Source organism: Cygnus olor, chromosome 8 (genome assembly GCF_009769625.2).
Source record: "Cygnus olor isolate bCygOlo1 chromosome 8, bCygOlo1.pri.v2, whole genome shotgun sequence".
In the NCBI taxonomy this organism is placed as follows: domain Eukaryota; kingdom Metazoa; phylum Chordata; class Aves; order Anseriformes; family Anatidae; genus Cygnus; species Cygnus olor.
Genome location: NC_049176.1, coordinates 10,980,545 through 11,004,662, shown reverse-complemented (window position 1 = coordinate 11,004,662; position 24,118 = coordinate 10,980,545). Strand labels below are relative to the sequence as shown.

Sequence of the window (24,118 nt, the reverse complement as noted above, 5' to 3'; positions counted from 1 at the left end):
ACACCGCAGGGAACGGCGGGTTTAAGTTCACTCTCTTGCTTCCTTTCTGAACAAAGTTCTCAAGTGTGAAAACTTGAAGTCATCTCGCTTTGAGACACATCAAGTCAGTGCACAGCCAGCTCTGCTGCGGTGCTGCTTACGGGCTGCTGGACCTGGATCTTTTCTCTTGATCATCCCACCTAACAGCCTCTGGTCTTGCTGTCACCCTCCCTCCGACCCTTTTAGACGTGTCAGGTCTCAAAGGGGACGGCTTGTCCCACCTGCTCTGTGCCCCAAACCCTCATTGCGGGTGGTCTCCGTCTCACGTTCACCCCCGAACCACCAGGACTAATCTTGGCAGGGGGCTCTTTGGCCAGGGGGCTGCTCCCAGAGCGGGGGCACCCCTGAGAAGAGGGGACACCTCCTGCCTTTTCTCGCTGCTCTCAGCACGGGGCTGGGGAAGCAGCCAGCATCCCAGCAGGAGCACTTTTCCAGCACCCTCCTCCCAGCCCCGCTGTGATACAGCAGCAGAGTTTGGTGCCTCTGCCCTTGTGAGGTTTCCCCTGCCCCGCAGCCACCCCAGATATTGCAGCAGCTTGGCACGAGGGGAAGAAGAGGTGGCTGAGCTCGGCACCCCCCCCCGGGAGATGTATTTGAGCATCCTCCTGGATGTATGGAGAGAGGGAGGCACAGCCCAAACACCTCACCCCATCGTGGGGCATTTTTTGGAGCACCCCTCGCTGTGGTGATCCTAGGCTGGCCCTACGAGTGGAGGAGCGCAAGGCGGGGGTCTGTCCGTGCTGCCCCCCCCCCAGGGGAAACCCAAACGCACCCCAATCAATGTTGGAAGGCCCAAACAGCTGCCTCTGCCGAGACTCTTTAAACTCCAACCTGGTGGAACTTGCAGCCGCATGCGGGAGAGAGCCAGGGCGGGGAGCATGGCATGCACAACTTTTTTTCCTCCTGATTTTCTTTTTTTCCAGCCGATTACAGCATGCCTTTTTGCACTGCTGCATGGTGGGGACGCGGTCCATCCGCAGAGCCAGACGGAAGCAACTGGGCATCTTCCTTTGACAAGTGACCCTGGCCCACTGCCTTCTATGCAAGACGCTGCCTCCCAATTGCATAGACCCCACGAGATGGGGATACACAGCCTTCCGGCTATGGGTTAGGTGGCCGAAGCAACCCCCAGGCCCCCCGGGAGGGAAGACAGGACACGGAGGCCACCGAGCGCCTTGAGTCGCTGTGGGGCGAAGCGCCCTACCCCCGATAACCCATGGCTCGAGCGCCGTGTATCTGATTTATACCACTCGCACACAGCCCTGGAACCCGTGGGGCGAGCTGGGGGCTGCCGGAGGGCTCTAGGGACGGGGTGAGGCAGGAGGAGGACCCCCGGGCTGCTGGTGGGGCAGGCGCTTTGAGGCCAGCAGCGGAGAGGGGGTGAGTCGCTTTCCGCCGGCATTCCTGGGTCTGTGTGAGCAGTGCTATAAATCCGCAGCAGGACAGTCTCTCGTGTATGATTTGCCTTGATTAACGGGTTTCCTGTTCTTTTCCTGTTTGTCCGTTTGTTGTTTCTTTTTTTTTTTTTTTTCTTTCTCTCCTGTTTCCTGTACTATTTTGTCCGTACGTTGTTTCCGCTCTCTGGGAATGCCTCCTCTCTCTCTCTCTCTCTGCATCTCCCTCCCTCCCCTTCCCCCTCTATGAGCAGTGGCCGAATCCATTACACTGAGATGTATGAAATGCTGACTCTTATGTCACCACCGCTAGGCCTCGGCAAGAGATGTCCTTCCAAAGTGGCCTATAAGGTAGATCAACCCTTCCTTCTACGGGGGGCTAGAGCCCGGCAGGAGCTGGCGGGAGGTGGGGCTGGGGGAGCCGGGGAGGCGCCGGGGGCTTCCCACCAGTCCTCAGCTCCTGGGGGGCGCGGTGTGCCCGCAGGGGTCCCGGACATGCTTTCTGGTCTCCCCTGCCTGTGCAGGTGATGCTGTCATCGTCACTTGCAAGCCTGGGGAGCTGTGGGGTGGAAGACCCCTGGGGGAGAGCAGGGAGAGGGGCAGCGGTAGGGGTAGCGTGGAAGTGGGGGGGGTTGGAGAGGATGAGGAGTGACCCCGTAGCACTCTCAGGAGGGTGGAACGTCTCACAGGACCATGCTGGCCCAAGTTCGTCCCCTGGGCTGGCAGCCACCCTATTCCCAGCCAGCTAAAAGCCTATGGAGATGGGATCCCGCTGGGCTGCCAGGATTCAAACCACAGGAGCAGCCCCGCGGCGCATGAAGAGCCAGGCACATCGGCACGAGACATCCTAAGGACGGCTCGTGCGGGGCAGACACCGGAGCCAAGCCTCTGAGATTCCCCCCTGCAGCTCCCAGGGCAGCCCTGGCCCCGTGGGAGCACAGCCCTGAAGGATTTGGGGTGGGAACCCCTAGGACAGGACCCGGCGCTGTGCAGCCACGTGCTGCCCGCCTGGAGCGAGCTGGAGCTTTCCTTGGCTGCCCCCTCTCCAGCTCTCGTGTGTTGGTTAACACGTGTGCGAGCCCCCCAGGAGAGAAAGGGAGGGTTGAAGGCAGGGAGAGGACACGAGAAGCCAGGGGATAAAGGACTGGGAAGGGAAGGGACGACCCCAGGTGTTCTCAAAGCAAAATATACTCTCTGGAAAGTGGATCTGGTCACTTCGGTTTGCACCCCGCCTGCCCGGGGTGGGGAAGGAGCATGGCGTGTCTAACCTGCCTTGGTTGCCCTCCTCTCTTTCCTCCTGCACTTTTTCTACCCCTCCTTCCCCTTCCCCACCCTCGGATAATTCGGACCCTGTGCATGTGCTGGCAAACTTCATCTCTGAAAGACGCAAAAAGGGGGCGCCAGGATGTAGCATGCGAGAGGAACCGAGCCGAAGTCCCCGCAGGTTAGGGACCCTCCTCTCCCCTGCCCCAGGTGGGAAGGGTTGAGAGCTGGAAAGCCAAACCACCCGGGAACGGAGACCTGAGCCCCCTCTCCCCCTCCCGAGCATCTCCGTCACGTTGCTGGCTCAGGGGTGTCTTCCCAAAAGTGCCAGGAGGTGCCACGGCGGCCCCGTGCCAGCCTCATTTTTTGGGGAGGGGGCCCAGGGGCCATTCCTGGGGCGCAGGAGGAGCCCTGGAAGGCAGTGAGCCGGTGTCCTGGGGTGGAAGGAGCCGGGGGGGGGGCGGCGGGGTGATCCTTGCCCTTCTTTTTTGGCTGTGCTGTTTTGACACTCTTTGTTGCTTTTTATTTTTATTTATTTTTTTCCTGTTAATTTCCTTTTATTTTTATTTTTTTCTTCCTTTCGTTTAACGTTTGATTTCTTTTCCTCCAGCCCGGTCGATGTGTTTTTCGATATTGTTTTCCGTCCGCTGTTTTCTTCTCTCTCTTGCGCAGAGACTGGTGCTGATGAACATGCCCGTGGCCGAGGACATGACAGTCCACTTCACCTCCACCCTGATGGCGCTGATACGCACCGCCCTGGACATCAAAATCGCCAAAGGTAACATCGGGGGGGGGGTCGAGAAAGGGCAGAGCAGGGGGGTTTTGGGGAGGTCCCGCGGGCATCACAACAGCCAAAATGGGGTTGAGCCTCATGGATGGAGGTGATGCACCCAAGCAGGCAAATTTCTGCCACCTTCTGTAATAGAGGCTGCTACTAGAGAGCAGAAATATCCTGATGTCCAAATTTTCAAGGAGGAGAAGAATTTCCTCTTTGGTGCAAAACCAAACCAAGGAGGGAGACAATCCTGTGTGCCTGGCCTCCTAGGGCTGTGGAGCAGAAATCCATCTCGCAAGGAACATTTTATGTTCAGAGCAGAAAAAAACCTGCTTTGTTGTTGTTGCTGAAAACGCTCTGATTCATCGGATCAAAAGCTTTCTGCGGAAACATGCCACTTGCAATAAATCGTCCCCTGGGAACAGCTCAGAAAATCCAACCCAGGGCGAGCTCAGCAGAAGCCCGGTGCGCAGCGTGCGCCCTGAAACACCGTGTCTGAGCCCTGCCTGCATGATAAAGCAGAGATTTGAGCCTGGCCACGCTCCTTCTCCCAGGATTTACTCCCTGCTTGGCACGTGTTAGCAGGGCTTTCAGCACAGCAGATCCCTTCGCCGCTGGCCAGAGAGCTCTGCTCTCCTCCTGCTCGAGGATCTCAGCCAGGCAGAGCTGCTCTTGCACCAGCACATGATCCGCTCCCCAGGAAAGAGAAAGTGGGGCAGCAGCAGGTGTGTGTGGGCTGCAGTAGGATCGGAGCCGCAGAGACGGACCCAAGGCGAGCTCGAGGATGGCAGCTTTGAGTGGGAGGGCAGGGGATGGGAGGTGGCGGCACATATGGAGGGGATGGCAGGAAAGTTTCCCCGCAGGAGCAGGAGAGCCGGCTGGCTGATGCAACATGGCTCTCCCAGCCCCGAGAGCTGGTTTGCTGCTTGTCTTTGCGAGGGGGCCCCTCTTCAGGATGGGAAAGGGGTGTTCAGATGGGCCCAGGTACCAGCTCTTGATGTACATTGACCACTTCTTCCCTGCTGTTGAAGGTGGTGCAGACTGGCAGCAGTTAGACTCCGAGCTTCAAAAGGAGATCCTGACCATTTGGCCTCACCTGTCTCAGAAGATGCTCGACCTGTTGGTACCCATGCCAAAAAGTGAGTCTCTGCGGGGGCCGTGGTCCCTGCCAAGTTCTGCAGCAGCAGCTTCCCACCGGGAGGTGGAGACCAGACAGCCCCAGTCCTGGCTGGGGAAGAGGTGGGATGAGGGCTTGTGCTCGTGGGAGTCCTTCTGAAAAAAAAAAAAAACCCTTTGATGAACCCAGAGTCTCCCGTAAGTCATCTCTGGAGCATGTAGGGGCAGGAGGCTGAGCATCACTTGGCTGATCCACATGATGGCTGAGGTTGGGAGGAACTGCTGGAGGCCACCTGGTCCAACCCTGCTGCTCACAGCTCCACCACATCTGATGGTGGTCTTGGAGGTTTATCAAGGCGCTGCCAAGTCACCTCCATCCGTTCCATCTCCCCTGGGTACCTGGGTGTTCAGTGCTCTGCTCCAGCACTGAGCAGATTTTGAGGGTGACCACAGCAGGGCTCTTCCCGAGGTCAGCGCTGGTGCCTTCAGACCTGCAGTTTCTGTTAACGTAAAAGCATCCTCCCTTCCTTCCCCTCTTGTGCTCTCAGCCTCTGACCTGACTGTTGGCAAAATCTACGCAGCCATGATGATCATGGACTACTACAAGCAGAGCAAAGCGAAGAAGCAGAGGCAGCAGCTGGAGGAGCAGGTGAGGTTCCGTGAGGGCGCGCGGGGACCAGGGGAGCTCAGAGCACTCTCGTGGGGCAGCACTGCTTCCTACCACGTCCTGACCAAACCTGGCTGCTGCTGCACTGGGAAGAGTCAAAGCGAGATGCCCAAGGGGCTCCTGGCTTGCGTGGCGTTGGCTTTCATCAGCCCCTGCCCACCCCTTGGGGAGCAGCGCAGTGATGCACGGGCAGGGGAGGTCGCGCAGGGTTTCTGGCTGAGTGGCTAGTTCGGGAGGTGAGGATGTTGGTGCACGTTGGGTTTTTTTGACTACAGTCCCATTTGTGCATCCTCAATGGCGAACATGAGCACCCCATCGCCTTCCCAAGCGGCGGAGGCGTGCTTGGCAAAGCACTGGACGCTCGTCTGCGTTTCGTCCAGGCTCAGCTTCTTCCTTTCCCCAACACAGAAAAACGCGCCCATGTTCCAGCGCATGGAGCCCTCCTCTTTGCCTCAGGAAATCATCTCAAATGCGAAGGCTCTGCCTTACCTCCAGCAGGACACCCTCTCGGGCCTGTGAGTATCTCCCCGAGAAGAGGTGAGGTTTTTCTGCAGCTTTTCTGCTCCTGGAAGGGGGAACGGTCAGGTGTCCGCATGGACACCTTGTCGCAGGAGCATCCAGCTCTACGTGCACACTCTGACCCAGGAGGGTCTCCTTGCTTGTAGGCTGAGAGTGGAGAGCAGGTGGCAGGCAGTCCTGGGCTCACCCCTGAGTTCCCAAACCATTTCCACCCAAATGCTGGCTGCAGGACAGCACTGATGCTTTCCTCTCACTTTCCCACAGGGATGCTTTTCACACCAGCTCCTGCACTATGTGAAACAGGTCCCTCCTGCAGGCTGGGATGGCGTGGAAGCTGGGGGGCAGCCCAGGTAGTGCAGGGCCAGTGGGGGACCCCAGGACCCTGGCTGAGGACAAGGAGTTGGTTGAATTGATGCTGCTGCTCTTGGGACGGCCCCTGGCTGCCATGGGACCTACGGCGCTGGTGTCCTCTCCTGCCCGGGCACCGTTTGAGCTCTCCAAGGAGCATGGTGTCTGCCCTGGGGGTCTCAGCCTGGGGGGGTGAGCATGGGGACCCCCAGCAATGGCAGCACCCTGCTCGTTCTCTCACTGAAGCTGGACCGTCCTTGCAGGAGCAGCCGGAGCGGGTTCCCCTCGCTGAGCCCGCTCTCGCCGCAGGAGATCTTCCAGCTGGCGTGCATGGATCCGGCCCACGGGCAGTTCCAGGAGCACCAGTCTCTGGTAAAGTCACGCACTGCCTCTTGGGCGCTTGTCTGTGGTCCCAGGAGGATGCTGGTGGGCACGGGGAGGTGTGGGACCGTCGGTGTCGTGGGGTCTGGCCCCTCGCCTCCTGCAGCCAGAGATGCCCTGCAGTAAAATATCCTTCTCTCCGCAGGCTGCTCTTTTTTCCCCGCTGAGCGCTTGTTTCAGTGGGTTACCCCGTGCTGAGTGATGGTATCTGACATTTTCGGATCCGTGTTCATTTTGTTGTCAGTGCTGCTGTCCCCGACCCAAAGCGAGCTCCCAAACCGTCACCCAGGGGAGCGCGCCCCTCCGGCGGGTGGCAGCCATGTCCGTGTGTGTGTGTGTGTGTGTATATATATACATATACATATATACATATACATATCTCTGCCTCTCCGTGTCTGTGTGTGTGCAGTCCTGCACCACCCCGATGCCCGTCGGGCACGGCGCTGTACTCCCATACCTCCCCAGCCCGTTCCGTGTCCCCGTGCTCTGTCGCACCCTGTGAGCTCTGTACCACGCACACGTGTGGCCCCCCGTCCCCGCTGCCACGTCCTGTGCCAAATTCCCCTATATTGGGAATTGGGAAGGAGGTAAAGCCCAAGAAGACGGGCTGATCCAGGCAGGGCTTCCACTGCCACCATCGGAAAGAAAGAGGTGCAAGGTGGACATCAGATGAGCACGAAGGTCCCCGGATGGGCTCACCTGCACCAGGCTGTGAAATGCGAATCATTTCTGAGTGCCAACACGGCTGACAATCTATCTCAGACCCTTCTGGCCCCCATGAAACCCAGCCCTGGCGGACCTGGGCTGTCCCCTGCAGAGCCGCAGGAGCAGCGCGCTGCCATGACGAAACCCCATCCCAAGAGCATGGCTGTGTGTTTGTTTCCAGGAGCCAGAGGTTAGGGAGTTTCAAAGAGTGCAGCCCTCTAACCGTGGCAGCTACCTTCCCGTGGACACTCAGGACCACGCTGTATCTGGGAGGGCCTCCTCCATGCCTCGTCTCACTGTGGATCCCCAGGTAAAACCAAGCAAAGCCCCCACGGGTGGCGGGTCCGAGCAAAGGTAACGCTGGTGCTTCTCTCCACGAGGAAGCCCCACGGCTTCATCCTCCAAGCCCCACGGCCCCCTAGTGGCCCATGGCCCCATCTCCCCATCTTTGGGGTGCTTCACAAGGAGGAGAGCTGCTGTCCCTGTGTCTGGTGGGGACCAGCAGTGGAGAGCAGCCAGAAGCACCGAGCACCTGGCCCGTGCAGGAGGTCTGTGGTGGAGCAGAACCATGCTGGGATGTTGCAGGGCCCCCAGGCAATGGGGCACCCCTCCTTTCCTCCATTCCCAGGCTCTGGGTGAGGACTGGGGGGTCCCTGCCTGGCTGTAAGGTCCCAGAGGATGAAATGCCTTCTCCTTCTTTTCTCCTTGTCGCACCACATGTGCTTGTCCGCATGTGTCCTTGGACAGTCTGTCCGGGGGAGCCCAGGCCACATTTCACCTCCTCGTTTGTCTGCCTGGTTTCTCTGTTGTTCTGTCTTGTATTCAGCCTTGACCGAGGCACAGGAGCTTTTTGGGGGTTCAGTTTTGCAACCCTTCACTGTGAAGCCGGTGGTTTCTGACAGAGGTGCTATTGCAAGCACCCCGTGTGGGTGCTGGCGCAGTGTGGCGTTGCTGCAGGGTGCTTTGGGGACGTGAAGGGGAAGGGAAGCTTTTTTTGGTGGACTTCCCTGAGCATTTGGCAGTGGGGGAGATGGTTGGGAGGAGGGGAGGAGAAGAGACAGGGAGAAGGACTCAAGGATGGAGAGGTACAAAGCTGCTAAAGCAAAGCAAAGGAAAATATATAAGGCGGTGATGCTTTCCACAAAACATACAAGAATGCAAGCTAGAAGGAAGGGAGAAGATAGGAAGAAGAATGGCAGAGCAAAAGGAAAAGAGAACTGATAAAACAACAGTGTGCGTGGGGAGAGAGGGGATGAGTACAGGGCAAGGGGACAAGGGGATAATACAGGACCAGGGAGGGATGTGTAGAAGCTGGGAAAATAACCACTGGAGAAGCCAGGGCCCTCTCACCTCTCTCGTAATGATTTCTTTTTCACTGCCTCTGTTTGCTCTGCTGGTCCTGTTTCCGAGGCGGGAGGGATGCCAGGACAGCACCCGTGCCATCCCTGTGCCACGGGCAGGATGCTGCCGCTCCTCCTCTGGCACCTGGCCATGCCGCGAGCCACACTCACACACTTTCCTGAGCAGCACGCTTCAGCTCAACCCACTTTCCTCCTGCCCCCAGTTCATGCTGAGATCATCTTGGGGGACTGTGCCCAGGCTGGCCGCTCCCCAAAACCTCCCCATTGTGTTAAGGAGCTGCGGGTGGTGGGGGGTCCTGCTGGAGCATCCCACGGAGCGCCCGCCCGGGCGCTCACCCCATCCCCGGCCGGCCGGGGCTGCTTGCAGGTGGTGACAGACACCAGCTCGATGCGGCGGTCGTTTTCCACCATCCGGGACAAGCGCACCAACACCTCCTGGCTGGACGAGTTCTCCATGGAGCGCAGCAGCGACAACACCTACAAGTCCCGCCGGCGCAGCTACCACTCCTCGCTCCAGCTCTCCTCCCGGCGCCTCAACGCTGACTCGGGTGAGCGGGGTCAGGCGGGTGCGATCCCCTTCCCATCCCCAAAAACGAGCCCAGCACCATCCCTTCTCGTCGCCGCTGCTGGGAATGGAGAGCGGGGACTGATGGGGTTTGCTGCAGGCCACAGGTCCGACGGGCATCGCTCGGGCGGCAGGGAGCGGGGCCGATCCAAAGAGCGCAAGCACTTGCTGTCCCCCGACATCTCCCGCTGCAATTCGGAGGAGAGGAGTCCCCAGGCGCACGACGAGTCCCCGGAGCGGCGGCGCGAGTCCCGGTCACCCAGCGAGGGCAGATCGCAGACACCCAACAGGCAGGTGGGTGGAGAAAACCTTCAAAAGTGCAAAAGGAGGCTTAAAAATAGAGCCCCCTGTCAAAGCTGGGGAGATAAGTCCCGATTATGGGGGCTCTGCGGTGTCTCTCCTCCTGGTGGTGGCATCTATCCGTGTCCCCTGGCGTGGCACTGGTGGGTTGGGGATGCCCGGTGCGCCCTGCGGCGTAGTGGGGAGAGGGGACAAGGGTCCTGGTGCCTCTGGAGCCAATCCCACCACTGTGGCATCTGCTCCCTGCCAAGGCTGGGGTGTCCCAGCTGCAAAAGCTGGAGATGGCAGCACTCGGAGCAGAGGGACCAGCAGCCAGAGAGCAGTTAGCTCTTCCTGCCGCAGGTTTGCAGACGCCCATGTCTCGCTGACTGCGGCACGCCAAAATCTTTTTGCTTTTCACCACCACGAGCAGAGCTCAGCCCCTGCATTCCCCCTCGTGTCTCGGTGCATTGCAGGGAACGGGCTCGCTGAGCGAAAGCTCCATCCCCTCCATCTCGGACACCAGCACGCCCCGGCGAGGCCGCCGCCAGCTCCCCCCGGTGCCCCCCAAACCGCGTCCCCTCCTCTCCTACGCCTCCATGCTGCGGCACGCCGCCGGAGACGCCTCGCCGCCCCCCGAGGAGACCGAAGGGGGGTCCCCGCTCCTCTCCAAGGAGCCCAACGCCGCCGGCCTGACCGAGTCTTCCAGCTCCCCGGCGGGGAAGCCGAGCCGGCCGTCCACCCCGCAGCGCTACATCTCGGAGCCCTACCTGGCCCTGCACGACGACTCGCACGCCTCGGACTGCGGCGAGGAGGAGACGCTCACCTTCGAGGCGGCCGTGGCCACCAGCCTGGGCCGCTCCAACACCATCGGCTCGGCCCCGCCGCTGCGGCACAGCTGGCAGATGCCCAACGGGCACTACCGGCGGCGGAGGCGAGGGGCCGGGCAGGGCGTGATGTGCGGGGCCAGCATCGACGTGCTCAGCGACACCGAGGAAGACGACAAGTGCTAGAAGGCTGCGCACCCCCCGCCGCCGCCACCGCCCCCGCCGCCCTGCCCTCCCCAATGCATGCTCTTCGCCGCGCCTGGGAATGAAATGAAACCAAAACCAAACGCAAGGGGAAAATGAAAAAAAAAACAAAAACAAAAACAAACAAAAAAAAGAAAACCCAACTGACCGGAATGGGGGAAAAAAAAGTCTTTGTGCAAAAAAAAAAAAAAATTAAAATCTGTCGACTTTCATTTATTACGATCACTTTTTTTTTTTTCTGCACAGAGAAGCATTTGACCAGAGGTGGAGTGGCCCCGGCCGGGGACCAGCAAGAGCCCCAGGACCCGGGAAGGCTCGTGACGATGGTTTTCTGCTCCCCGCGGCCGGAAAAACCCCAGCAAGGGGGTCCCAGGGCTCAGTCGCTCGGGTTTGTGCTGCCGTGGCTTTGAGCCTCCATCCCCAAGGGTCTCAGACCGGCCCGGGGAAGGGGCGAGGTGCGGGGGGCCAGGGTGCACGAGGCGGCTAGGAGTGGCTGTGCCTGCCCCAATGGGCCACGCCAAAGCCAACTGGTTTGTACTGGGGCAGACGGGAGCAGCGAGGGGGGCTCGGCGCTGCCGAATGTATCCCGTCTCACACCGACCTAGCTGTATTTCTACACGGAGAACTCTAGGTGTGCCTGTGCGTGTATATACGGTATGTGTGTGTATATATATTTATATGCTGTATATATAAAGATATACACATACATGGATTCGTTTTAGTCATCTGACCAAGCCTCTCTGGGGTTCGCTGCATGTCGGTGGATGTAACGGAGAAGCAGGGATGTCCCCCCTGGTCCCCTTGTCCTCCCGGTCCCCTTGTCCCCTGACAATCACAGCGGTGGGAATCGCGCTTTCTGCCTTAGAGGTGGCCTGGCCATGCCGTGCGGTGGCAGCAGGAGCGGGATGCCCCATGCTGGTGCATTAATTAATCTGGTAATTACATGGTGGCCCCATGGTGCCTGGTGTCCCACCCTGGCCGTGAGTTTTGTCCGTGGTGAGCCGGAGTACGGCCGTGGGGAGCAGGAGGGTGCTGCTCCCTCCGGAGTGCTGCGGGCCGGAGGTCTGGATGGTGCTGAGTTGGTGTGCTTAGCTGGTGCGTGCCCGCCAGGGAGGTGACGGACCTCATCCTGCCCTTCTCGTGCTGTGCTTGGTGTCCCCGGGGCTGCCCCCGGCACCTCTGGCTGGCCAGGCTTGGCTTTGGTCCCCGTTGCTCCCCACCGAGAGATGCTATGGGCACGCACGGCCCCGCTCCTGCATGTGCAGATCAGTCCCTGCCCCCAGGGAGCTCCCCCAAAGCTGCTCTGCTTTGCAAGAAGCAAATCCTGCCCCATGCCAGGCTTCGTCATGAACCAAAACCCCTTTTTCTAATGGCCAAAGTGCCCTCTGCTCACCCAGGAAAGGGGTTTCTCCGGTGGAACCAAACCCCTACTGCCTCACTGCCCCTGCCGGTGGGTGCACCTCTGCTGGTCCTGCCAGCCCCGTGCCAGCCCCGTGTTTTTTCTGATCAGACACTTCCAGCTGCAAAACGGTTCCCGAAGTCCCCAGAAAACCCACTCCATCACTGTCCCAGCCTCCGTGCTTGGGGACGAGCCATGTCCCGTGGGGGACAGGGACGCAGATGGGGCTGGCAGTGCTGCAGGAGGAGATGCTGTACGTCCCTTAAATGTAGGTGCTGGCACGGCCTCCTTCCAAACGCAGCGAGGAAGAGCCCAAGGGCAGGGGAGGAGGCAGCTCTTTGTGTCTGGCGCTGTGACCACCGGTGGCAGGGGCTTGGGCGTGCAAGGAGGCGACATCGCACCAGTCGGGGAACCCGAGCTTTGCTACCTGAGGCCTGTGTTTTACCGACATACGGAAACTGTACAAAGCAAACCACAGCCTGTTTTTTTTGTTATTTTTTCCCTTGGGGGGGCACGAAGATGCCCCGATCCTGCCTCTCCCGCAGCAGCCATCAATCCTGCTCCCGCGGCAGGCAGGGACACGCGGGGCCGAGGCGCCTCCAAAGCAAGCCTGCGAAACCAAAAACGACCCCGGGAGAACCACAGGAAAGACTCCGCCGAGGGGGGAGCGGAACCAGCCCCCGGGCACTGTTGCAGCCCGCAGCGCTCTTTCGAAGTCGCTGGACTCACGTTGCTGCTGCACAACCTCTCTTCCCTGGCTTTTTGGACCATTCCTCCAGCTCCGAGCCCCCGATCTGCCGTCAGTGGTCGTTTTTGACCATGGGAGGGAGGACGGGGATGGGGGGTGTGGGGGTGTGCGGGGAGATGGGGCAGCCCCAGAGCATCTCCCCTCAGGGCCGGCCATCCCATCCCCATCCTCGTGTCCCCCCTGGAGGGTCTCGGAGGGCAGAGACCCCCGGTGTGGCTGCCAGGAGCCGAGGGAGGGTGGGAGATGTTCCGCCGCCGTCCCGCCGGGGCGGGATGTTGTAACAAAACGTGCTCGTTCGGACCCAGACAGGGAAGCGGACCGACGGGCAGCGATGTACAACTTCAATGTTTTTTGTCAAAAGGAAAGAAAAATAAAACCTTGTTGTAAAGAACCGCCGCGCTCCCTGTCTGTGTTGCACGCGGAGGTCGGGTGTTTGCAGCTCCTGTTGCCTGGCCTGAAGCTTTCGGGTGGGTTTTCCATCAAAGATGGTGAAATCAGGGCTTATGTTGCTCCTGTGCAGAGCTGTTGGAAGTGCTAGAAGTTTTCGGGCCAGTCTGCAGGCAGAGGGTGGAACTGCCTTGGTGGTGCCCTTTGTGCATTTTTCCTATTTCCCATCACAGTGCTATGTTCTGGTAGCGTTTTGAGGAGCACGGCTCCTCCTTGGAAAGCCACAAGTCTTGCATTAACATTTTAAAATTTTTTTTGGCTTAAATCTGAACTGCCCCAAAGGCTCTGGAAGCGGGACTGAGCGTGCGGGTCTCCGAGGGATGTCCCTGGGAGGCTGGTACCACGACGAGACCTCCCTGCGGAGGTGATGGATGGTGTGAGCTGAGTGCTCGAGCCCCCCTGCTGCCTTCCCACATGTCTGGGGCCATGGAGAAGACCCCCAGAGTGATTCTAGGGGCGGCAGAGCTTTGTCCTAGTGAGGGAAGTGGGTGCTGCAGAACGGGGAGCCTCTGCTGCCGGAGAGGCAGCGCTCTGCTGGCAGGCACGGAGGCTAAAAAAAAAAAAAAAAAGAAAACCTTGACAAATGGAACAGAAAGGTTAAAATTATCCGTACATCATCTGAATAACAATGGCGATGCACATTGTACCTGCCTAGAATAGCTCCAGGAGACAGGGGATAAATCGGGAACAAAAGTTCCCCGGGAACAGATGCTGGTGGGGGCGCCGGGGCTGCTCCTCCTGGCAAGGCACCTGAGGAGCCATGGGGACACCGGTGGCACCCGGAGGTGACCTGTGGGTGCTCCGGGCCCCCCTGCAGAGCCAAACGAAGGCTCTGGGTGCGTTTGTCAGCGTGCCAGACCTCTGTCCTGCTGGCAGAGACGTCCCCGAGCAGCCCAGGGGCCGCCCCTGCTTGCCGGTGCTTTCCGAGCAGCTGGGAGCTTTTCCCGAGCAGCTCGGAGGGGAGCTGCCGGGGGTGGTTCTCGTCCACCCCTTCCCTTTTTTATTCCTCCGGTGGTGCTTACAGGCGCGCTCTCCCGGTGCCGAGGATGTGTGTGGGATTTGAAGTGGGGCTGTGCTTGCTCACGCTGGGAGCCACGTGGCGGGCTGGCCTGGGCGAGCACCTGCAGTCTGTGCTCCTCTCCTCGAGCAGCCTGTTATTTATTTATTTTTAGCCTTTCCGTGTCCTTACGTCTCTTGGCAGTGACCTTCCTGCTGCCCTTTGCTTGGTGCTGTAGCGCTGTGCGGAGCTGCCAGGCCCTACGGGAGCAGGTGAAACACCACGGGGCTGCCCTGGAAATTGGCCCCGATCATCTCAAGCTGGTGAATGCTGCCTGCTGGGAGCACTTTGGGAGCTCCTTTGGGTCACCTTGGGCTTTACAGGAGGAGAGAGAGGAAGGACAGGGCTTGTCCTGCCTCAGTACCCACCACCCCTTCTGGTTAAATGGCACAGAGCAGGGAAGAGCCACCCGTGCATTCGCCTTTGCCATTTCCATGCAGATAATAATAAAAACATCCTCATAAAGGAATGCAGAAAGCCTCAGTGGCTCCCCTTCCCCAGGTCGAGCTGCCATGGGCACGATGCTCCGCCGTCCCAGGGGAGGCATGGGTGCCACCCAGGGAGCCAGGGGTGAGGACGTAGGGGTGTCTGCCGGAGCCGGCCCCGAGCCAGCCCAATCGTGCGAGTGCTCCCTCCCACGCTCCCTCCCCTGGGACCCAGGCAGTCAATTTATGGAGCAATCTGCCATAGCTGATGCGATTTGCAGATTGATTTTCGCAGATCTGCTTCACGAGCGTCGCGAGTGATGTGTTTTTTCCTTTCCAAAACAGGAGGAGCAGAGGAAGGAAATAAATCCAGGGGCTTTGCCTCCCAGCAGGGTTCGTTCCTGTGCTAAACTCAGCAGGCAGTGCCCGGTGCCGGGGTCAGCACTTGGGGACAAAGAGTTGCACCTCTGCATCCTCTGGATGAAGCAGGGGTGGCTGTGGCTGAGCCACCAGCCACCCTGGTCCCTGGGACGTTGAGGTGGGCTTGCAATCCATTGCTCATTTCCTTCAGGTCTAAAACCAATTGAAAAAAAAGCAGTGCCATCACACCTTGAAAATATTTTCTCACCAAGGCGTGGGTTTCAGTTACACAGGCATCATTTTTGGAGGACCTGTCCCAGCCTGATCGCCTGCTCCTCAAGCGCGTGATGTTACACCACAGCAGCAAGTCTCGCCTCTTTTTTGCACATCTGGGAACCAGCGTGAACTGTGCAAAGGTGCTGTGAGTTAGCAAGCCCTCCCCTGCCGCTCGGGGAGCATCATCTCGCACCTTGCAGCAGGAATAGCTGCGTTGTGCAGCAGGAGCGGGAGCAGAGGGGTGCAATAGGGTGCTGCGGGCAGGGGGAAAAGACCTGGAGAGGTGAGGGTTGTTTGAGAACTGCTGGTGTGCTGAAATAGAGGATTTCCAGGAGAAATCTACATGCTGTGGTCTCAGCCTCTTGTTCCCTGCGTTCCCTCTCCTCCCTTCTGTCCTGGCCCCAAGCTCGGGTGCCGGTTCCCAGCAGCTGTGTGAGCTGAAGATGCTGCAGGTGTGCTGCGTGAGCCTCATATAGCCCACCCAGCTGCTCTCCCTTCTCTCTCCTGGGCTGCTCAGAGCAGAGGTGGGGCTGTACATCCAGCAGGCCACCCTTGTGACATCCCTGTGTCCGATCCTGCTCCCAGGTGGGGAAACTGAGGCACGGGATGACGGGGAGGAGAGCAGCCTTTCCTGGGGGTCGGGCAGTTTTCTGCGGGCTGAGTGCAGGGGCTGTGCCCATGCTTCCTAAGGCTTCCCCTTGCACAAACTGCTCCTTGCCTTGGTGAGATTACCTGGTGGGGGACAGGGCTGTGCTCGTGGGGCTGCCCTGCTGCCCTTGGACCAGCCCCTGCGCCGAGGGAAAAGAATTATGCCTTATTTTTAGCCACAGATGACTTTAGCCCCAGTGAATTAACTCCGAGATGTTATTACAGGCTGGGGGACCAGGTCAGGTTTCAGCCTGGGGAGGAAGCAGATAAATGATGGTCTGTGATAGTCTCCTCCCAGCCGAAATGAGGCCAGAAAGCAGCTTTTGCACACTCTGCCCCTTCCCTCAGCCCCTGGTGCTGCAGGGTGGGAGGACGCTGCCCTGCAGGGGCTGGGCAGGAGATGCCCTGGCAGCATCTCTGGGAGCTCCAGCGGTGCTCGGAGGGCTCTGGCCCTTCTTCCAGCAGCAGAAACTTACTTCAGCTGGGAAACCAGAGGTCAGGCGGGCTAGACAGACCTCCCAGGGCGAATTTCACAATGACAAGTGGAAAAAGTCGCCGATTCCCCCAGCGCTGCCATAAGGAGACGTTACAGATAGAGAACACTGCATCCTCTGTTCCTGACGAACGGGCAGCTTGGTATATAAAGCTTGAATATAAAGCAGGGGCTTGGGCAGGGGGAGCTTGTTTGGCGTCTGTATTTTTCCACGAGCTCCCCCTTCTCTCTGTCTCTGCGCTGTGGATGAGAGCAGCCCCCAGAAGCTCGAAGCAAAGCCAGGACCCTGCGTGCTGCAGGCAGGCAGGAGCAGGGGAAGCCGTGTCGGCACCTTCGGTGCACAGACACACATGGGGACGGACGTGAAACACAGCTGGGGTGCAGCCTGGGGTTAGCACGGTGCCCCTCGAGCTGCCACGCTTTTATTTGCATTTCTAGGGCTCTGGCAGGAGCAATGAGTGGCTGCGGGTTTCTGGCTCGCCCCCCTGCTGGGGCAATCTGGGCGCTTGGCAGCCCCGCAGCTGTCCTGGTGGTTGCACAGCGGGGCTGGCTTCGAGCAGCAGCTTGGGAAGCTGTGGGCTGGACCAGCTGGCTGTTTTTTTTTTTTTTTTAGTGGGTTTCGGTCCATTAAGTTGAACCTCAGCCTGGCTTGGCTTCTTTGGTGCTGCTGGTTGAGGATTAAATTGTGCCCTGTGTTCAAACGCACGGTGGGTGTGGAAAGGGAAGGAGGGCAAAAGCAAAAGGGAGTGGGGAGGGCAGTAGGGCTGGAGATGCCCGTGCAGGCTGCCCTAAAAACAGGAGGGTGAGGCTGAACAGCTCCTAATGAAAATAAAAGGAGGAACCACAACCTGACAGCTGCTCTTTCACACCATCGTAGCGCTGCGCTCGTAGGGCAAGTGTCTGCAAGGTGGCACCACAAGGTCCCTGAGCACCCCCTGATGCTGTCACCAAGCCCTGCACTCGGTGCTGCGTGTGGCAGGGTGACAGCTGGCCTCGCCACGGGGACCCACTGCTGGGGGGCCATCTGGGTGCACAGGAGGAGGTGATGCTTGCTCCCTGAACCACGTCGGCTCAGGGTGGAGGAAGAAAATCCTATTTAATGGAGGCAGGAACAGCCCCATCAAGCGAGGAGCTTTGACTAGAGGTTGCTACCGAGGCCAAAACATCGTGGCTCTGGTTTCAAGCGTGAGTTATGTGGAGATGTGAGCTCTCGGTGGTGCTGAGAGCAGCTGCTCACAGACAGCTTGCTGCTGTTAGGAGGCAGCCTGGAAGATATCTGGGATTCTTCTCCTTGGCTGTGCTCCTCCACTGCTGGGCCCCCCCTGAAAACCTGCACTGCTGCTGCGCCTTTGGCTGCTGAGCCTCAGCCCCGCAGCCTTGGCTTCTTTTTTACCTGTAGGTTTGTGCAGTTCCCTCGCTCATCCAGAAATAAAAGAGGCTGCACGGCAGTGGCTCTGCAGCACGTGAGCCCTGCGGCTGGAAAAGATGAGTCAAGGTGCTCGAAGAGGCTGCAGCTGGGGAGTGAGCTCAGCCGGCGGGGGCTGCCAGGAGCAGCAGGGCACAGATCCCCCGTGAAAGGGGCTTCTGGCATTTTCCAAGCCCTCCCATCCGCAGCATCTCACAGCAGCCTCCCCCGGGCAGCTCGTCATCTCCCAGTGCTGAGCAAGGCAGAGCGGCGATGCCGCGTGAATCACAGCAGCAAGCAGAGCGCACGGCTGGAAACCCGCTCACGCGGGCGTGGATTTGGGGACAGGGCTTTGGTCGCTTGCCCTGAGCCGTTCCAGTGAGCACGGTGTTCGTGCTGTTTAATGAAACCTGCCCTCGGTCTGTTGCACATCCTCCTGTCCCCACGTGGCTGCTGCATGCTGGGGTTTGCACATCCCTAAGTACCTCCCTGCCCCCTGTCTGGTGAGCTTAAACTGGTATCCCACTGGTGATGGTGGGAACTGGTGCAGGGTCCTGCAGGCTGGCCCCTTCCTGCTGCTTTTTTCCTGCCCGCTCCCTGTCTTTGCTGCTCTTTTCTTATTCTGAAAAGCTGGGGAAATTATCAGGAGTTTGCAACAGTTTCCTAAGGAGCCTCTGCTTCCTCAGAGAGCTGATTAAAGGCAAATAGGAGAGGCTCTGATTGCATCTGTGCTTTTATCTCCACCCGAGGCACCACATCTTGCGGGGAGAATGAGAAAATCCTGGGTACCTGGGGCCAAGGAAACTTCTCCAATCCCCCTGGCTCACCAGAAGCAGCAGGGCTCGCTGCCTCGATAGCTCTGCTGCCATCAGCAGCGTCCCGGCTCGCATCCAGCACGTGAGCTGAGACCTGCCAGGCCAATGTTGGGCACAAAGGGAGGTTTGGCAGAGGGGTGGCCATCAGCACGGGGCTGCGGTCCCAAACCCATGCAGGAGAGCAGACATGGTTGGGTAAATCACAGCATAAGTGCTGCTCCGCCGGAGATGTCACCCGGGGAAAGATGCGGGTGGGGACAGCCCCGGAGGGGGTGCCCAGACCTGCCAGCAGAAGGGACACCAGCCCTGCACCCAGAGGGTTGGGGTCCTGCCACGCACCCTGCTCAGCCCCCTCTGGGGCAGGGGGCTGCTGGATGGGCGAGATGTCTCCCGTGATGCATGAGGACGAGCTGTTGTGCGTCCCTCGCTAACCTCCCTCTCTGCTTCATGCATTTTCTAAGTAAATCTCTATGGAAACAGGTGCTGTTGGTAATGAAGCCTCCGTTTTTCACTTTGCTTTGCTGCTCGGGAGGAAGAAGGGGGCAGAGACCTGTGAAGGGCAGACGAGATTTGGGTTTGGGCAGGAAGAGAGGCTTCGGCTGCCCTGGTGGAGACGGGAGCTGCCTTGGCATCCCTCAGTCCTGCCCTTGCTGGAGCGAGAGGGAGGCTGAGATCACCCCGAGCCCTCCTTGGCTGCCTTGGTTTTTGGCAAGGATTCAATGTCTGGCTTGTGCAGCCCTTCCTCCTGCCCCAGCTGGGTGGGGGAGCATTGTGGTGTTGAACCAGGGGGAGGGCAGAATATTACCTAGAATTAATAACACAGATTTCATGTCTCCCCAATAAGCTGCCAGCCCTACAGGTGGCCTCGAAGGTCACCCAGTGCTGTTCTTGTCTCAAAATACAGCCAGCATCCACCAAGGCACCATGGGGACCATGTGAGCCCCCTCTGGGGGGCTGGAAACCACCCCAAGACAGGAGGATGCACGAGCCCCCACTGCCGTGGGATGATGGAGCTCCGTCATCCCACAGAGCTTCCCACCCGCAGCCCGCTCCTCCCAGGCTCGTGAGCTTGCTAACTTGCTTATTTTTGGGAGGGTGTGTGTGTGTGTGTGTGTTTCAGGAGGAATTCAGAGCCAGATCGGCACCCTCCCTGCATCAGGCAGCAGCGCACCGACGCGTGCTCAGAGCTGCGGGAGGGGGCTGTGTTTGTCGGCTCCTGCTGCAAGACGCCCTTGACATTCAGGGCAATTCCAGGGGATGCTGAACCCAGGGGATTTTCAGGATGCTCTGGGCTGTTTCTATTTCTTGTCCAAAGTAATTTGGGCCTTGAGTCCGGTGTAAAATTCCTGGGGTGCAAAGGGGAGCCCAGGCAGGCACCCAGCCCTCTGGGTGGCCAGGAGGGTCGCCCACCCATCCAGGTGCCCTGGGGTGCTTGGCCAACAGGAGGGCATGCTGGAAGAGCTCTTCCTCTGCCTCGTCGCTTTTCTTTGAGTAACTCTTCCTGCTCAGACCCACCCAGCCATGTGCGGCCTCCCTGGCTTGCTCCAGACCACATCCCTTCTCCGCTGGAGGTGCCAGCACTGATATATGGGGACTGCCAGCGCCTTTCAGGGGCACCAAGCATGGAAAATGTTCCCTTCCCACTCCTGTTTCTGGGAGAATTGTATTGCTTTAAGAACAAGGGATTCAAAAAATAACACTAATGGTTCTTTCTTCCAAAACGAGTCAATATTAGAGTCTTTGTGGCTCTGCTACAATTACAATATGTGATTACTGGGGTTGAAACACTGGTTAATTACCTAGTCATTTGTTGTAATGCTCCCAATTAGCTTGTGAAAGCGTAGCAAATGCATTACTTCACACCTGTTTTTAATAGCTTGTACAAGGTTATTCATAGATAGTGGAAGATAAACCATTGTGCACCTGGTTTTAGGGTAGTATTGCATTTTGCTGCTTCATTAAGTGTCCTTCTTTAGGCTGGGGAGGGCAGGAATTCGTACCTGAGATGAGCTGGGCACCTTTTGTTCATCTTTCACGGCTCTGCATGGCTTTCACGGTGGGTGTGGGAGCCCAGCAAGGTTCAGCCTGCTGGGAAAATGGGTCAAAAAGATGTCCCGCAACATTGCCCACCTCGCCAAGCCTTGCAAAGTGTGGTTATCCTGTGTCGGGGAGCAGAAGAAAGATTTTTGTGCCCGGGGGTCCCCAGCCCTGCTTCTGCTTGCGGCCGCTGTGCACTGCCTGATTTCATGCCCACCAGAACGCGTGCGTCGAGGCAGTGTTTGCCCATACGAGTGCCTGTTTGCCCACACAAAGCATTTGTACATCTGGCTTGGCAGATTGGTGCACATGCGAAAATGGGCAAGAAAACACTGAGGCCTGGACGGCAAAGCAGGGCTGGTTTTCTTCTTTTTCTAGGGAAGGTGCTGCTTGCAGGTACCTGGCTACAACTGCGTTGAAACGTGCCCTTCACAGGGATTTGGCTCCTGGTTTTTGCACTCTAACAGTTTAAATTTTGCCTATGTTCAGTGTGGTAGGTCATCTGAAATATTTGTTAGCTTTTTGCCCATACAGCTTTCTAATGAGCCTTCCCTGACCTTTGCGAGGTGTGCATTTCTGGATGTGGCTCTCTTGGCCTCCTCCATCTCCCATTCCTCCCTCCTTTAACCCAAGGTCTATCAAAGCCTCCTCTGCAATGGCTGAGATGATACATGGGTGTCTAGGTGCTGCTCCTTGTCTGATTTCCTCCCTCAGCAAAGACATGCTCGAGAGATTATCCCAGCCCAGCTGATGGCTTTTAACCACAATGGCCGTGAAAATCTCCATTATGCATCTCCAAGCTGCTTAGCGATAAAGTGGGTGGAGAAGGAAGCCACGTTTCCTGCTCAAAGAGTGTGTGGGAATACCTTTTCAAATGTTAATTTCTCATGTTTTTCAAACAGCTACCCGAAGGCACTGGTCCGAGCAAGCGCCAAGAAGCCTGTGCATATGCAAACCAGCTACTGATGGAGTAGGATTTAAAAAGTCTGCAGAGAGATTTGTTGGTGGGGGGGAAGGAAGCAGAAGGAGCTGTGGGAGAAAGCCTGCCACCATTTTTCCCCCACTTCAAAGTTAAAATGAGGTGTGTGTGTTTTCCCCTTTCTGATGTATCTCCTGCTGGGAGAGAGGTGCTGGATGTGAAAGCCCAAAGGGAGAGGGGCTCAAACACCCGACATCAAACCCAACACTGCTGAATGTCCCTCTCCCAAGTCCTTCACCCTACGGCACCCGACATCAAACCCAATGCTGCCCAATGGCCCTCTTCCAAATCCTTCACCCTACGGCACCCAACATCAAACCCAATGCTGCCCAATGGCCCTCTTCCAAATCCTTCACCCTACGGCACCCAACATCAAACCCAATGCTGCCCAATGGCCCTCTTCCAAATCCTTCACCCTACGGCACCCAACATCAAACCCCGACCCACAGCAAAGCCCCCCGTGCAGGGCTGGCCTTGAGTAAGTGCCCGAGGGACGCACAAAGCCATGTATCCTCTGTTCTACATCCAAAGCAGTTTGGTTCCCCCAATATTAAAATGTCCCACTGCAAAATTCTGCAACTTCCAGGACTTTATTATTGATAAAAACCCTTTCTGCAGGAGCCGCCCAGGCAACGCGTGGCTAATTGGCTGTTGTTAATACACGTCCTGGGGTGTTCAGTTGGAGCTTTTGCTTTAAAAAAAAAAAAAAAAAAAGAAAAAAAAGGAGTAGTGTGTGATTTTTTTTGTTAATGCAGATCTGAAAGAAAAAAAAATCTCTTGGGTCTGTACCCACTGCAAGTTTTAAAGTGCAGAATCTATGTCTGTTATTGAAAAAGAAATGCATGCTGACTGCCAAATTTCAGCTTGAAAGCAGCCAGAAGCTATCTGGGAAAAAAAAATGTTTTGCAAATACCTTTTGTAATTGTAAAAATTAAAAGGAAAGAAAAAAAAAAAGAGTTCACCAGTCATTTCTTTCTAACCTTTGAAAAATAAGAGATCTTGCATAACTCAGAGCCCAGAAGCGACATCTAAGCTAACAGACTCTTCAAACGTGAGTTTGTGGTTTGCACCTTATTCCTCACAGCCAAGCAGCGTTGTAACCTATGTCCCTTCATTTCCAGAGGTCTGATGCCATTTCCAGGTCTGATGCCAAGGTGCTGAGCACAAGTGAGCGGTGACTTTTTTGGGGTGAGGATCCGAGGTCCCTTCACCTCCTGCAAGGTAAGGAACCGAGTCCTTGGTCGCTTTTCCTGGGAGGGTTTCACTTGTATTTTGGACAGCCCTGGGACTGTAACATCCTTTGTTTTTTAGACTGGAGGTTGTCATTGCTGAAAGGGGAATGCAGAATTGTCTGATGGGGGTACAATGGGTACAGCTCTCCCCCATCTCAGCGCCCCAAGTGTGGGACTACACAGCTGATGTTGATGTGCTTTCCTCACCTTGGCTCTCCTGGGAGCCCCTCCTGCCTTACTCAGCTCCCACTCCACCACCAAGCCACGTAACGCATAAAAAAGAAGTCTTCATGATGCACAAAGCAGAGGAAATCACGGGGAAAGACTCTGCAAAGCATGCTTTTTTTATTAGAGGTCAAGAATTTCACGACCTAGTGGAAGTCATGAACAATACAGGACCAGGCATTTGTAATAGTTGGTGCCTGCTCTGTATAGCTGCTGCTGCTTCTAATATCCCCAGATAAATTCTTCTGTGACTAATCTCTTGGAAAGAAAAACATAAAGAAGCTGTCACATGAAACGAGATGATTTTGATGTTTGTTTTGTGTTTATAAACATAAATTCTGCCTCTTGGGCTGTGTAATATGCTTTATCTAAAACCCTGTTAGTCTCTGGCTAGGAAAATATTTGTTCGCTTTCTGTCCTTGTCCCATCCCTCCATACTCCTCCAAAAGCCAGCCAAGATGTCCTTATCCTTCCTTTTGGACTCAGGCAAACATCTGCATGTTTTGCTGGAGATCTGGAGGTACAAAGTCTTAAATTCTAAAAATAATTGCAATTTCATTCAATGTGATTAAACTATGGAAAAATTCTTTTTTTAATATATATATATAAAAGCAACAATAAAAAAAAAAAAGCATTAAAAAAACCCAAACAAAACAACAAACCTGTTGGCGTCATCAGAATCTAAAAATAACAGGAAGACGACTGCTGGTGCCAGAATGATACCAAACAAAATCTATTATTGAATTAGATTCTTTCCAATTGTTGTTCTTAGGAATATATTTCCCTTTTCCCCTCAGGGTTTGTTTGGAGCCAAAGTATCCTGCCTGCCAGTGCCATTCCAGCACTCAAATTAACAAGAAGTGATGTCTCTTACAGTAAAAACCAATATCTATTAAAATATTGATGAAGCCGAGGAGTTTGCGGTGTCTGGTTCCTGGCTGGGGATGGTTTGCAGGGAGGGCAGCGTGGCAGCTTGGAGCAACCACGTGTGGCCCCGACGATGGACCAGGAGCACGAGAAGCCCAACACAAGGTATTGGTGTAGCCTGTGGTGTGGTGTGGGCACCTGGCTCTCTTCCCCCCTATTTTTCTGCTGCTGCCACATCAGCAGTCGCTGCTTTCTCTCCGGG

General features: G+C 57.0%; 1 protein-coding gene and 1 long non-coding RNA gene across 15 annotated transcripts in view; both read left to right on the top strand.

The window, feature by feature from the left end:
* Positions 1-12,654, top strand: part of CACNA1E (calcium voltage-gated channel subunit alpha1 E) — a 112,780-nt gene extending 100,126 nt beyond the window's left edge. For 3 of the 13 annotated variants that reach the window (XM_040566377.1, XM_040566378.1, XM_040566374.1), the window contains 9 exons: positions 1,688-1,784; positions 3,369-3,474; positions 4,503-4,610; positions 5,136-5,236; positions 5,663-5,769; positions 6,385-6,493; positions 8,936-9,116; positions 9,234-9,427; positions 9,889-10,569. In XM_040566377.1, coding sequence (XP_040422311.1) covers positions 1,688-1,784; positions 3,369-3,474; positions 4,503-4,610; positions 5,136-5,236; positions 5,663-5,769; positions 6,385-6,493; positions 8,936-9,116; positions 9,234-9,427; positions 9,889-10,425 — 1,540 coding nt within the window. In that variant the 3' untranslated portion in view covers positions 10,426-10,569. Of the gene's footprint in view, positions 1-1,687; positions 1,785-3,368; positions 3,475-4,502; positions 4,611-5,135; positions 5,237-5,662; positions 5,770-6,384; positions 6,494-7,388; positions 7,518-8,935; positions 9,117-9,233; positions 9,428-9,888 lie in introns of those variants that run through there. The other 10 variants (XM_040566371.1, XM_040566368.1, XM_040566382.1 and 7 more) reach the window with 6 other exon arrangements.
* Positions 12,655-15,681: 3,027 nt separating this feature from the next.
* On the top strand, positions 15,682-23,524 carry LOC121074026. 2 transcript variants are annotated; one of them, XR_005822058.1, is made up of 4 exons: positions 15,682-15,740; positions 21,456-21,634; positions 22,654-22,753; positions 22,844-23,524. It is a non-coding gene; the product is annotated as an uncharacterized LOC121074026 (long non-coding RNA). The 2 variants fall into 2 exon arrangements; XR_005822057.1 differs by lacking the exon at positions 15,682-15,740 and adding an exon at positions 16,327-16,439.
* The last annotated feature ends 594 nt before the right edge of the window (positions 23,525-24,118 follow it).